The following is a 14,352-nucleotide window of genomic DNA, read 5'->3' as shown; positions in this document are numbered from 1 at the left end:
CTATGGGAAGTAGCAGGCACCTTAAGTCTGGGTCGTGTATAAAGTCATATCCTTGTTATTTCTGCCCTTCCACCACAACAACTGCACAACACACAAGTGGGTTCTGCCACTGCAGCCTCCTGCTGGGCCCACAGGGGGGCAGTACATGATCTCAGCTTCACATCAGCAGTGCCTTGGCTTCACACACGTTCTTGCCACAGACATGGTCACTTCCTGAGCAAGCAGAGCCATTATCATATCATCTAAGAGACAGAGTTTTACACTTCCCTGGGAACTGCCTAGGTAAGTGCACAATGCAGTACACAAAGTACCTCCCTTTCTGTCCCACAAAAAAATTCCACCTCCTTAATTTGCCTTGTTCAATGCTTTGTTCAGGCTTAAGAAGAACACTAGATTTAATACTCAGTGCTCTGGCTTCCGAAGGGACACCAATCACGTGTGACTTTCTCATCTCCTGCAACAGCACCAGTACCGTGACCCTCTACCAGCCACTATGCAAAGTGACTGGATGGAGATCACCCAGCAGCACAAGCATTCCCTACAGGAGGCACTGAAGACACCTGGGTCTGAGCCTTCTCAGGAGCTGGTGCTTCCCAGAGCTGGACAAACAAGTCAGCTAAAATGGTCCAAGAATACCCGCCTTGTGCTCAGTTGCCAGCCTGTCGACTAGGTTAAAGAGAGCCAGCTACCAGCAGGTTTCCTGGCCTCTTGCAGCAGGTGGCAGCCCTCTTCTCATTTTAAAAAGTAACACTAGCATTTTAGCACTGAGTACATCTAAGGTTTGGACAACTCTTAGTTACAATGTTTCCCCAACTAACACTCCCAGAAAGCACTTGCAGAGGAGGAAAATTACAGTGTACATCTAGTTAATGAAGTCTGCACAGATGGAGATAGGATCTGAAGAGTGAAAACAAAACACAGAGCACAGCTCCACCTCGAGCTGTAAGAGCAGGTTTATCCTCTGCTGAAGGAAGATACCCGAACCAATGCCTTCATCACTTCTGGTTCACAACACCACCACAGCCTGCGGTCCTGCCATTTGAGTAGTGGGCTACTCCACGTGCAGGGACTAGAAGCGAAACCATGTGCACACTAGCAACTTTTAAAACCTGTGTGGCAAATCACTCCATTCCCAGAGCACAGGGCTATTTCTTTGGCAAGCAGTGCAGCAGCAGTATCAGACACATTTTCAAAGAAAATAAAACAGATCTTGTATTCTGAGATCACCTGCCCTGGAAAGACCACTGTAGCCATACAGGGTGGGCACTCAGAGCGCAGCAGTTCAGGATGCCTCAAATCTTTCACTGAGAATAAAGTAAAAAAGTTGGGTTTGTCAAGTCTGCCATAACTGGATTTTGGTCCTTAAATTCCACAGGACGCAAGCCCAAGGAAAGCACCATCAGGAACTAAGCAGAGACAAGGAACACAGATGGCAAGCCACCTAGTCCCAGATTTTGGTCCAAGGTACATGTGTGAAGCTGGCTCTAAGTCAATGAGGAGCTGAAGGTTTGATGTATCAGACAGCAGACAAGGAAACACGGCCAGTACTGTTTCCACTGTTGTCCTTGCCATACTGTGCCTGCAATGGATTACTTCTGCTTTTTGAACTGGGTTGAACAAAATTCCAACATTGAGCAGAAGAACTGCTTGCTTATGTAAAGCTGAAATCCAGACTCCTCTTTGTAAGGAATGAAGGATGATGCTGTGGCCGTGGTTTGCACACAAGCAGCACAAGAGTTCGTTAAAACAGACAAAAGCAAAAAAAGACTGAGGGAAGGAAACGAGGGTGGTGGTTAGTTTTGAGTTTTCCTAGGAACAGGAGCTGACTCAGCCATCTTCAGTGCTGACTGCACAAATTGTCAGACTGCAGAAGGCCAGAGAGATTTACAGTAGGGCTCGTGACGGGGATTCAGACCGGATGCACTCATATCTGGCCCTCTTGCAAAACAGTTTGCTGTTCTAGTAGGAAATAGGTTGCTCAGGGGCAGCTTCTCTCTCATCTCCTCTTGCGATGCAGCTAGTCTTGCTACTAGATTAAAACTTTAAGAAGGAGTTCTCAGTAAGTCACTGCTGAGGAACTGAATTGAATCAGAGCTTCCAGAGACTTTGACCTCTGCTTATCCTAAACAAGAACAGTCACCACACAGGCTTTTGTTTAGCACTTTGCTTCTGTTTGTACCTGGGGCTGAAACTCTACTTTGCCACAGACTGCTTCAGTACAGACTCCCAGCTTTTTTTTTCTGACTCACTGCTACCCAGGGGAGAGGACTGAGTTTTAAGCTAAGTCCTCATTATTGACTTCCATAGCTGTGTTAGATGGACAATAAGAACAATATTCCTTGGGGACACAAGAAACAGACTGTAAGTGTCCTTCGGGTTCAGAGGTTGAGCATGAGCTTCCAAGATAGGAAGTCTAGTTTTGAGGGCTGTAGCCTGGAATAGGTTTAGAACTAGTTTAAACACATTCCCAAAACCAGTCAAACTTAAGTGTCTTTTTCCCAAGGTGCCCTTTATCTTCTGCCTCCATGTAAACTTTATTGCAAGGGTTAATACTATGCTAAATGCACAGCAGAGATTCTCATCTCTAACATGAAAATGCTGGGCTGTACCGATGATGATCTGCAAGGATGTTACAAGTAGCAACAGAGCAACATCAGCTTCCTGACTGACAGCAAGATTCACAAGGCTGAAGAATACTTCATTACAAGGCAGGCACCAAAGCCTGACAGCTCAAAGCACTGGAGGCTGGTGGAGAACAGACCTGCTCAGTGAGATTCACACACAAAAGAGCTATTTCTGGCTCAGCAGGTAGATTTGTTTATCCTCTGTCAGGAGCTGATACAGAGCAGAGCCTGAAGCCAGCAATCATTTACATGGGACAAGGGATTGGCATTATCCTAGCTCTGGGCCCTTCCTCCTTCATCTTACCATGTGCCAGGGAACATGAGGTCACACAGAGCAGGGACACCTCGAATGAGGTGCCACTGAGCTACACCCCTGCCAGGGTGTTCTCAATCTACTCAGGCACCTTCCTTCAGTACAGGTCAAATGCTTAGATGGTAATTAAGACCATACTCTCTTGAACAGGCTTACAGAAAAATAACCAGCAGAGCAGCACCATACCCCAAATTCCCCTGATTACCTGACTCTTGATGCCTTGCTGAGTGATGAAAGTCTTCAGGGCACCTGTTTCAGAGTTCTGAGGATAGCCAAAGTCCAGGATTTCTACAGAAGGGTGAAAGAAGGTTAGTTCAGAGCTGCAAGGTATAAACACACAACTATGCTAACCATTCCTGTAAGGGGCCAGCCAACTACTGCACAGGCACCACTTACACTTTGACTTTCTGGATAAGTCGCTGTAGCATTCCTTACTAAGAGAAAAGAAACATTCTTGATACACTGAGCCCGGTGCAATAAGTTAGAGAGAAGGGGTGATGGAAAGCTGTCCAACTGATGAATTTGCTGATTTTTAAACTCAACTGCACTTCAGGACTAAATGTCAACTAGGCTAGCCATGTGCACAGGGCTGAGTTTTTCCAAAAACATCCAAGAGACAATAAGGAGGGTTAATCCAACAGCAGAGCAATCTATCTTTGCATTTTTTCAGGTTTTGTTGTTCTTATGAAGATGTAATAACAATCAAAATCTAAAACAACAGCTGAGTAGTGGCACTGCGTGGGAGGGAAACATGTTAACTACAGACAGTTCACTTAACACCTACTGCCCTCAAAGAGGAAGAGAACAACCCGCAAGAGATCTAGAGGGGAGAGAAGACCACTAACATGACACTGAGTAACACCATACTGGGAGGTTTGATCTCACTGTTGCCTATAAGGAGACCAGCAGTGACTGACCAAAGAAGAGAAACTGAAGTCTCTTGGTCTGCCCTGAGAGAACAGAGAGAACATCACTGTGACCCCTGGTTAAGAATCCCAGGATACACACATGTGGTGCTTTGTCTAGAAAACAAATTGAAACATAACTAATACAAAGTGCTCATGTTATGTGAAACAGGGAGAGCTCAAGGGCACCTCCACAGGCAGGCTGATATCACAAGCAGCTGAAGGGACACTGTATCATTAATCTGTTGTGCGATATGGAGCTGTGTCACTGGAGGAAGTAGGGCTGAGACAGAGCAGGTTGGGTTTGATTGATTTCCTTCTGTTCAGGAGTGAGCCCAAAAGGCAACTCACCAGGGGCAACCAATTGAAGCTTGGGGTGACTGCCACCATACATTGCTTGAGCCACCTGGGCACTAGCTGGTCTCGGAGGTGCTACTGACAGTCCTCATTATACACCTCAGCATAAGGACAGGCTGACATCTACACAGGATCCCCTCAGAAGCTGGGCTCCAGTACCAGCTGCCTCAGTTATACAAGTGCACAGCTCCCAAAACTTCAGGAAAGTCAGCCACAATCAGCACAAGGCTATGGGCTTGAGGTGCCATCCACACTCGCAGTACAGATGGCATTAGAAAGCAGAACATGTAATTTGAACTCTACCATACATGTCAAAAATACTTCAAGGATTATTACTACATCAAACTAAGCTAAGGATTTTAGAACGACCAAGTGCAATGTCCTGTAGCAGATAAGGGAAACATCTCACCATCCAGCAGCTCATAGATCAGCACAAAGTTGTTCTTTATGTTCTCCTCGCTGATCTTCCCAAAGTAGGCAGTCATCACGTCACACATCTTGTAAAGGAACTCGAACACCATGGCAGCGTTGACATTCTGCTTGGTGACAGCAGCCAGCCAGATGTTGGAGCGCTTGACATGGAAGAAACTTGTGCGGGCGATGTTGGTGACCGGCGAGCGCACCTGCTGCCGTGCGTGGATGACATTGACGCGGAAGGCGTCGACAGCATTCCGCCTACGAGACCACCACCAGAGGTAAGTCAGCACCCTGAGCATGAACCCCAGCTGGCTGCACAGTTCTGCTTATGCGGGTACAGTCAGACACTGAACTACACACACCAAGCTCACCTAGAAAGGGTGCCTGGGGATGTCTCTAAGAGGGACAAGTCAAGACTCTGAGCAGAGTTAGACATCAAATTGTGAACAAACTAAAGGAGAGAGACTGCTATTGGTCTCTAGGGAGCTTTGGACTACAGTGTAACTGTAGTAAGGAGTCAGATGGCAACGGAACCTTCCCTTCAATTAATTTTGACAGCACTCCAAATTGATTGCCATAGCTGGGAACAAACACATTAGCAGCTTATGGCTTCAACAGTCCAGTTTTGACCAAACACCTATGGTTACTGTCTATGCTGCATGCCCAGGCCTTCACACTCTTGCCCCAAAGCAAGCTGCAGTCTCCCAAGACATGTGTCAATGGCAGTTTCTTCCAGAAATACCAAGAAGGAAAAACCAGAAAAACCTGTCCAAGTGACCCGACAGATGTCAGTGCCCAGGTACACCCCAAAAGGGAGCCTCAGTTCTCAGATCCACCTCACCTCCATACCCCATACACCCTGGAGAGCAGATTCAAAGCAGCAGCAGGATTAGGAACAACGCTGGCTTTCCAGTCACACGTCACCTCAAGGCTGTTTGGCTTCAGAACAGGTGTCTTGCACCGGGACTTAGGGTCCCCACAGTGCAACAGCACTGTGCCAGCAGCACTGCATGGTGCAAGACCATTTATGGTCAAGGGTTTTGCCCAGTGCTGAAAAGGCGCTGTGCAAGCTGCTGCCGTCTTTGATCCAAACTGTCTATGCACTATCAACAGGGGAAAAAACACTCCTGGCTAAACAGGGATTCTGAGCGCCATTCTGGATGCCAGCTCTTCACACTACAGTTTTCTTATCCGATAACTACAAATCAAGATAAACTTCCCAAATTAACTTAAAGTCCACCAATCCTGAGAACATGGGAAGGAAGCCCAAGTGCTTTATATGACAAGACCAAGACTTAAAGCAACAGTCTACACACCAAGCCAAGATTTATCTAGTCATGCTTTATTACTCACACTCTCAGACACTGTAGAACAGGGGGTCTGACTGCAGCATCAAGGCCATGGTACTGATTATGCAGAACCATGTTTGAGAACAGACAGTAATATCATCCTTGCAAGCAAGGATACAGGCATACAAATGCTTGTAAGCACTGAGAGTTGTCAACAATCCAACAGACAGTTCCAAGTTTGAAAACAAAGGATATTCAAAGGAACATATGCTATCACAGCAGGTGTTTGCTCCTTGAAGGTCTGGGGACATATGCAGAAGTTTCATCAGTAAACACGCTCCCAATAAGCAAAATTCTGTCTTTCAAATACTTCTCAGATTATATTGCTCCAGAAGGTTTGCAAGTTTGAGTTAAATTAATATTTCATTTCTACTCAAGTTTTTCCATAAGAAAGTAATTTAATCTAATATAAAATAACAATATCTAAAAGCCCCAATCCTCCCCTCTGGTAAGCCTTGTAAGGAAAGTCCAGCTTGTTCTGGAGCATTAGCCCTCCCAGCCTCAAGTTCTAACCCACTAGATGAAGAACCAGAACCAGTAACCAGACTGGTGCACACTAGAGGAGAAGCCTCAGGTCAGGGAGGCTTTTCTAGCACACCAGGTGCCCACTGTGCAGTGCCAGTGGTGGTCTCTTACCTATTGCTACAGCAGCCAATGAGATGGGATGGACAGAAATGGCGCCAGCGGAGAAAGGAGGAGTGACAGCAACAAGAGAAAGGGTTAGAAACACACACACAAGGCACAATGAATCCAAAGAGATAAGAAGAGACCAAACAGCACCCCCTCCCCCTGCTCCTGGGCACAAAAGGCCAAGGTGGTATTGGATGGACAGTAATAAGCTACGGCAGCAATGAAGCCCTCGCAAGGTACAGCGCTGACATGCCATGGTCAGGCTGTCAGTGTGGACTGACCTGTTTGGCTGAATTTTAGGGCTAACTGGGCATTTATTCCAGATGAGCTGCACCTGTATCACATCAGTGATACCCAGTCTGCTCTGCTAATATAGGTAGCAGGCCTTGGAGAAGAAAAACCCCAAAGCCTCAGTCAGAGGCATCACCTGGGGACACTGCAGAGTATCAGGTATCTTCTTGCCTCAGAACAGGGCTACATGTCTGGGTGTGAATTTCTCTGACAGTACTTCTCATTTGAAGCTGTTTGGGTTGATGCTTTCTGGTTTGGTCCAGCCAACAGGAAATACAGCAAGTTTGATAGAGCTGGAGCACATCTGGAGAGATAGGGCACATCCTGCAGATTCAGACACTGCTCTATCCAGCTTGCACTTTTTCCTTAAGAATCAAGAGCCACGAAGCCGACGTGATGTATTAGAAGCTCAGAAACCAAAGTCTATTACATTTAAAGTGCATGCAGTTTATCACATAAGCTGCTCAGTTCCAAATAGCTTAATTTTTACTACATAGCTGCATTCTTAAATGCAGGTAGGTTCCCCAACGACTAAGTCACTGAAGAACAAGGCACTTGAAAATCACAGTAGAGCCCTCCATGGTACCCTGAATTAAATGCATGGTGTTTTGCCTCTTTTTTAAATAAAGCTGCTTATACATGCAGCCAGCTGCTATATGGACAGACACGCTACATGCAACAAAGCCATTCTAAGTTGCAAGCAAAGAAAGTTCAAGTTTTGTGGTACTTCTGCCTTTAATGAAGTCAGAAGAAGGATTTCCTCATTGTTCGTCACTTTGCTCATTACATCTGAGCCAGTATGTACTTCTTTTAGGCCCTTAAACAGTGCAAGGGGAGGTGTTCTTGTAACCACAGATGACCTTTAATATCCCCCAACTCAGAGGCTGAGGCTTCAGAATGCCAAAGGCAATGGCCAAGACCAAGGAGTCTTAAGAGTCAATCACTCACAAAGACAGGGAGCAGTTATGCTCATTTCCTATTCAACCTACCTCCCAACAAGCTGTGTGGGCTCAGCCCTCAGCACTTCAGATCTACTGCTTAGGAACTAAGAACTGTATAGTACTCTAGAAGTCTACTACTTGGTTGTTTGGGTAAAAACAGAAATTCTACAGAGTACAAGCTACAGTATCATGCCTATTCCCTACCTCCCACTGAAGATTAGGATACTAAAAGCTTTTAAGTAGACCTGGCATTGATGCTAATGTTCAGACTAGGAAACGACAAGATTCTTGGTCACTTGATTACACCACAAGATGAGACACAGCCATTTTACAACACCTTTTTCTGTAAGGCTACACATTTAAAAAAACTCCAAACAGTTTGAAGGCCTGTTGAGAAGGAATCCAACACCTTGGGGAGCAAGCTTGGTTAACAGCCAGCACCAGCTCCACCTAAGTCATAAGACTGACATTTTCACAGGAACTGAACAGATGATTTCACACAAGGGAACACCAACTCCTCAAGTCCTAGAGACAACACTGGAATGTTTTTGGCACCCTTTGCCAAGTGAAAAAGTTAGGACAGGATCAAGAAGGAAATAACATTTTCTAGTTTTGTCTGGCTGGCCAGCAGGAAGTACTTTTTTTTCAGGACATACTGAACATAAGGCACTCACTTTGTAAGAGAAATGAGCCAAGATAAAAAGCAATAGAAGACCACATTAAAAATAACTACTTTGCTCCCCAGCTTACATCTCCACAGCCGGAATGCCATTTAAATTAAAAGGCCTTCTTGAATAAACACCAGCTTGAGCACAATCTTTTTAAGTGTTTCAAGTTTGCAAACCACAAAAAAATATTTTTGCCAGAAACTGCAGTGAAAGTGTCCCTAGCACTCACCCGAAACATTCTCAAGATTTATCTATAATCCAGACTGGCTTGGCTCAGTCACTGTGATACCAGCTTTACAAAGTCAGACCTGTCAAGTGAACTGCTCTGAAGAGCTTTAGCTAACAAGTACTGAAGACTGAAATGAGTTTGTATAGTAGAGAAGAGGCAAAACTTCATAGCCACTGGCTTTCTGCTTGAGAAATACAATGTTTCCTTGGCTCAGCTATGTGTGGAAGTCCTGGAATAACTCAGTCATCCTTAGAACAGCTACTTCACCTTAGCTGACCCAGAACAAGCCAAGAGACTTAAAAGCTCATTAGGTGAAGCCTCATTACAGACACTGTGTTGATTACTCCTCCCTCAATGAAACAGTACAAGAAGCCTTGACTAGCTACTAGTTCTGTCTCAACTTTTAACCTCCACTAGACAATCCATAACCAGAAGGGACACACTCTTCACACAAGACCAATCTGAAGGTAGACTGGCTTGACAGTTTTTTGTAATTTATGGCAAAGAGTTATTTCACAGCACATCCTACCACTAGTCACTGTGAAGACCTGATAAAAACTATTTTTTCCTAAACTGGCTTCAAGGATCTCTCTCATTGGACTTTGAACCTACACCTACCACTGTTCTGCTTCCATTAGCTGTCTTAATTCGTTAACTTAATTACTAACTTCCAGCCAATGCCTGACTAATGAAAACCCAATAGGAAGAGTACTGTTGCGCAAGAAACCCTTAGACTTACGGTTTTCAGTCCAAGCAGCACCATCACTTGATACTGGATTCCTTACAGCACTATCCACTGCCTACAAGACACCATATTTTTAGTAAGATCCCTTTTGGGAACTAGCAGCCTAAGGATTGCACAGATCCACTCTAAGTGAGCATTGTAACACTTCGGTGAAGTGCAATAAGACACCTACAATCTACTGAAGGTTTTCAGTGCTTCCCACAACTTTAAATATCCAATAAATGTCAGCTTTTCACATAGCAGGCTACCATACAAAGCTGGGGGACAGAATGCCAGCCTCAGGAGTACAGCCATGGTTACTACAAGACTGCTTGCAGATAAAACTTTCCAAGACCATGGTCTCCTGCCTGCCTGTACTTGATGTTAGACTTCAGTGTCTGAAACTAATTCAGAGCCCTGGCTATAGTGTGTGACAGATAGTTCCCACATTATTGCTCCTGTAAAGTTTTAATGATTACAGTGAGGTGGACTCCCACAGTGGCAATCCATGTTGCTGAAGCATTTGGAATCATGGCCAGATCTCTACCACCCAAAAGAAAGTCCCAGGTTTGGCTGCAGGCCATCCCTTACTGTAGGTGATCAGGGCTTAAACTTTTTTTTTTCTGAACTAAGCCTAGAGCAGCAAGTTGAGTTGCAGTCTTACATGCATGCACAGCTAATGCAGAACAAAGCAGCTCTGGGTTGTTTACTGCACCAAAATGAGACAAATGCAAAGACCAGGGATGCAACAGGAAGCACTTACCCAATGTCATCCCGGTAGACTCGAGAGATTAAAACCTCTCCTTTGTGATTATAGATGAATAAGCCTCCAATCATGATGGAACTTTAGTCTTCACTTCCCATGTTGCTTAATACCTGGAGCAAGAGAGGGCATATATCAGTAGGCTGCACAGCAACAATTTGTAGCCAGGACTGAAGCTTAAAACTGGCACTGAAATAGATGCAGGCTTACTTCTCATTACAAAAATCAGCATGGACAGATTAAGCCTCAAGTATTAGTACCCATGGTATACCCCCTGAATGTGAGAAAAATCATAGGCCGGGAACCACAAGCAAATCAAAGACCCTTTATCTCTCCAAAGACTGAGGTATAAATCAGAGGTAGTTCATAGTCTTCTTGAACACAGTTCACACAAATGTTTGAGATGTCATCAAGCCTATCACCGTATGGCAGGGGGCTCTTGGCAGCAAGTACATCTCCGTTTATCACCACTTTTACACAGTTTTTACACATCAATTTAAGAGCCTTTGCTAATCCCTAGCAGCCATACCAAGACAGTTCAGAATCCAAACTGAGAGCAATTTGCCATGAGGTACCACTGGAATGGGAGATCTCAACCATGACCCACTTGAATTGGGGGACAGTGCCTCAGAAGTCACCCTCTTAAACTGCTAATCTTCTCTTTCTTCAAAGGAAGACTGTTTTGGAGGGAGCTACAAAGCTGGTAGACATTATTGATGCAGAAGACTTTTAAAAAATATACAGCTACTTCACCAGATCCCATTCCTGGAGTCATATGCCCTCCTATTCACTTAGGTCCAAGTCATAATACCCACAGCAACAACTGCTTGGTTGGCTTAGTCCTGACAAAAGCACTACAACTGTGACAGGGCAGGCCTTGGGATGAGCACACACGTACTTCTCTGCTTTGGCACTGCAGAGCATTAGATAACAACCATCTCCACACTGCTGTTTGGGTGGGTTAGCCTACACCCACTTGTCTGGGCTGGGCAGAAAGGATAGGGAGAGGCCAGCCTAGAGACAGATGTGGACAGTGAACTGATATGTGTCTGTTCAGGAACACTGCAACAATGAAGTTAAAGTGACCCAACCCTGGATCATCTCAAAGGTCAGAGAAAAAAGAGAATACAAAAAAAATACACACATCAGAGGGACAAAATGACTTCTGGATTATCGAGAATAACATATCCTTTAGAAGTTAAAATCAATAAACTGAAGTAGCTGCCCATCTGAAGGCACTGCAGATGTGAGTTCTGTGCTAAAGCAAGGTTTATAGTGCAGGCACTACTTTTAATTTTAGAAAGACAAAAAAAACCCTTTTAATTTCTTAAACCTTTACACCAATATTTTTAGCTATACCTAGTGAGTCCTCACAGAAAAACATTACTCATACTTCTCTGCTATGGGTCTTCAGCTTCCAGATGGCTGCTTCTGCTCATTAAAAGGAAAAAAAAAAGAACCAAAAAGTCACTTGTTAAGTTAAAGTAGTGAGAAAGAGAGCAACAGTTTTCCCAAAGCTCAATCATGAACTTTCTGGCTTTTACTCCCACATTCTGCTGGTCAAGTGTCTCTGGCTATTAACAGGCTGCCTTCTGCCACTTGTCAGTGGCTTCACATGGCACTGTCATCAACATTTTTGATGTCTGACTCTCCATCTAGCACAGAAGATGTTTTCAAATATGTTTTTCTCCCACTCCCATAACTAACACTTTATAACTTCAGAATTTACTTCCAGGACAAACCTCTGTAACCATACTTGTTAAGACAGAGGCATAACACTCTGTAGTAGCAGATTCCCATGTAGTCACAGAGTAGGAAAAGCCTTCTGTGGCTGTTCACTGTCCCACACAGGTGGACCAAGGTTACACAGTGTAGTGGCAGCAAGGCCACCATCCCCACACCAGAAGATAAGACAATCCCGTTGGTTAACAGAACAAAACCACTGTCTCAGATTTAAGGAAGTGGCTATACCACAGACTCACAACTCCTTACACACAGCCCTAACAGGCACGAGGAGGCCACTGAGAGATAACCTGCAGGGCTGGAACCCAAAACATGGAGAACTGAATATAGTTGCCCAACAAGTTTGGCAGATGCTGAAGCTGTAGCTCAGCAAACATTTGAAAGGTCATTCACACAGGCCAAATGATGAAAAAAATGAGCACCATTGCAACAATGAAAGCAACTTGTTGCCCACTCTAGGAAATTCTTTCCTATTTACTAGTTTTTTCATTCCAGATAAGAAACAAGGATGTGTTTTCAGACTGCTATAGCGCTGGTTTCCACATTCAGATATGGACTATTACAATCAAAGGTGAGGAAGAGTTCCTGTGTCCCCTTTAAGACTTGCACTGTATAGAATAGCTTCCTGAAAGGTTATGCAACTGGTCAAAGCTGGATCATAAGAATCCTACAAACCCTTTCCAGAAGAATCCTAGAAAGCACATCCCAGTCTTAAAAATAAAAAATAATCTCCCTCTTGGGTTTTAATGCTGCTTAAGTTATTTGTTTCACTATTTTTAGCATAAAGGAAACATCTGCTTTGATGAGCAACAGGATCAGACACACAGCATATACAAGACAAAGCCTCCTGCCAGCATGACAAGCCAATCCCTTTCTCAAAAAGCCTTGAATTTTTGCTATATTATTGTAAAACATGTAGAAGACTGCTGATCAAGCTTAGCACTGGAAATTAAAAGTCTCCTCTTAGGAAGATCTACAAACTTTAAATGTTGACTGAGATAATGAGGCTTTGCTTTCTCATGTTAGATTAGAACATACTCTGTAATAGCTTCACTAAAGTTACTGGCAGAAATCAGCATTTTTAATTGCATCACAGTACTAGGCAGCAGAGCCAACTGCTTCCTCATCTTTTGTGTTAGTAAAAACATGTTAGATGGAGAACAGATACAGCATGATTCAAGGGTTTTCAGTCTTTAAAAAATTCTCCATCAATGCAGTGAAATTCTAGGCTTCTTCCTCATACAGAATACACTAGGAGCTGAGTTCAAGCCTCAAACTTTCTATGCACGGTTAGTTCCTGGCTCCAGCTTCACTGGCACATTTAAGAGCTGCGTTGGTTCATACTGCAGAGTATTGTCTCCAATGTCACCAAGGAAGAGACAGTCAGGTAACAGAGGACAGGTCAAGAAAACACTCCCCAGGAGATCCCCTTGCAACGGCTTTTTTATTGTAGACTCTCAATGGATGTCTTAAATATTTGCCCAGTTTCCTCTCATCAGCAGCATCCCAGGGCAAAAACAAACAAACCACACTACAGTTTTTTATAATCACTGTACAAAACATCCTCCTTTTTGTTTTAAGCCTGCTTTTTCTTCCTTACCCCTGCTTTGTTTAATGGCCTCCAGTTCAAGTGCAGGAAAAAGCAACTAAGAACTAGCCCCCATACTCTAATCTCCAGGTCACTCAGGATTTTGCAAATCTTCTCCACTGCCTCCATTACCTTTCACCCAGAATGAGATGTTCCCACCTTATTCAGTTTGCTCTTCACAGGGAAACTGCTTTATGCTCTTGTCCTTCTTAATGCCTTCCTCTAAACGCTTTGCTTCTGGAAGTGAGCACAAAACTGCACAAGTTTTTCAAGACGTAAGCAAAGCACGATAAAGACAGTATGACAACCACACATCCCCTGCTTTGATCTGTTTCTAGTGGTTCTTGATATTTAACTTACATTTTCAAACCACCACTCAGCAAGAAGCTATTTCATCACTTATCCTTACTCTAAAATCACACTGAATTCAGTCTTCAAGCTGATTAACTACATTACAAGTACTGCTAGAATTGCCTTTGCTCCTTCATCTGCCCACCTCCTACATGCACCAATGTGCAGTTACGTATCTCGAATTCAGGGTGCCATTTTATAGTCCCATCTGCACCTCTTTGATCTACTTTGCCCTTACTACTTTGAATACTCTCACATACCCCCACCATGACTACTGACTAGGAGTACTCTTAATGCAAATCCTTGTTTGGTACGAAACAGAAGTACACAGAGATTTGCCACCAACCAGCAGATGGGTGTTAGCTGTGCTACACTGGCAATGCAACTTGATACCAAACTTGCTCAAAGTCAGAAGCGACTGGCTCTGTGCTACGTCAGCCCCTGGTTAACACACGAGGT

General features: G+C 44.2%; 1 protein-coding gene across 12 annotated transcripts in view; it reads right to left on the bottom strand.

Annotated features, from left to right (window-relative positions):
- Positions 1–14,352, bottom strand: part of AP2M1 (adaptor related protein complex 2 subunit mu 1) — a 28,563-nt gene that overhangs the window by 6,964 nt on the left and 7,247 nt on the right. For 4 of the 12 annotated variants that reach the window (XM_027685529.1, XM_027685530.1, XM_027685531.1 and 1 more), the window contains 4 exons: positions 10,212–10,324; positions 6,602–6,607; positions 4,609–4,874; positions 3,143–3,225 (listed from right to left, as the gene is read on the bottom strand). In XM_027685529.1, coding sequence (XP_027541330.1) covers positions 3,143–3,225; positions 4,609–4,874; positions 6,602–6,607; positions 10,212–10,285 — 429 coding nt within the window. In that variant the 5' untranslated portion in view covers positions 10,286–10,324. Of the gene's footprint in view, positions 1–3,142; positions 3,226–4,608; positions 4,875–6,601; positions 6,608–10,211; positions 10,334–14,352 lie in introns of those variants that run through there. The other 8 variants (XM_027685534.1, XM_027685539.1, XM_027685528.1 and 5 more) reach the window with 5 other exon arrangements.

The sequence above is a fragment of the Neopelma chrysocephalum genome, unplaced genomic scaffold (assembly GCF_003984885.1).
Source record: "Neopelma chrysocephalum unplaced genomic scaffold, ASM398488v2 Primary Assembly neopelma1_69, whole genome shotgun sequence".
NCBI lineage: Eukaryota > Metazoa > Chordata > Aves > Passeriformes > Pipridae > Neopelma > Neopelma chrysocephalum.
Note: the sequence above shows the minus strand (reverse complement) of the source record. Positions and strands in the feature narration are given on the sequence as shown.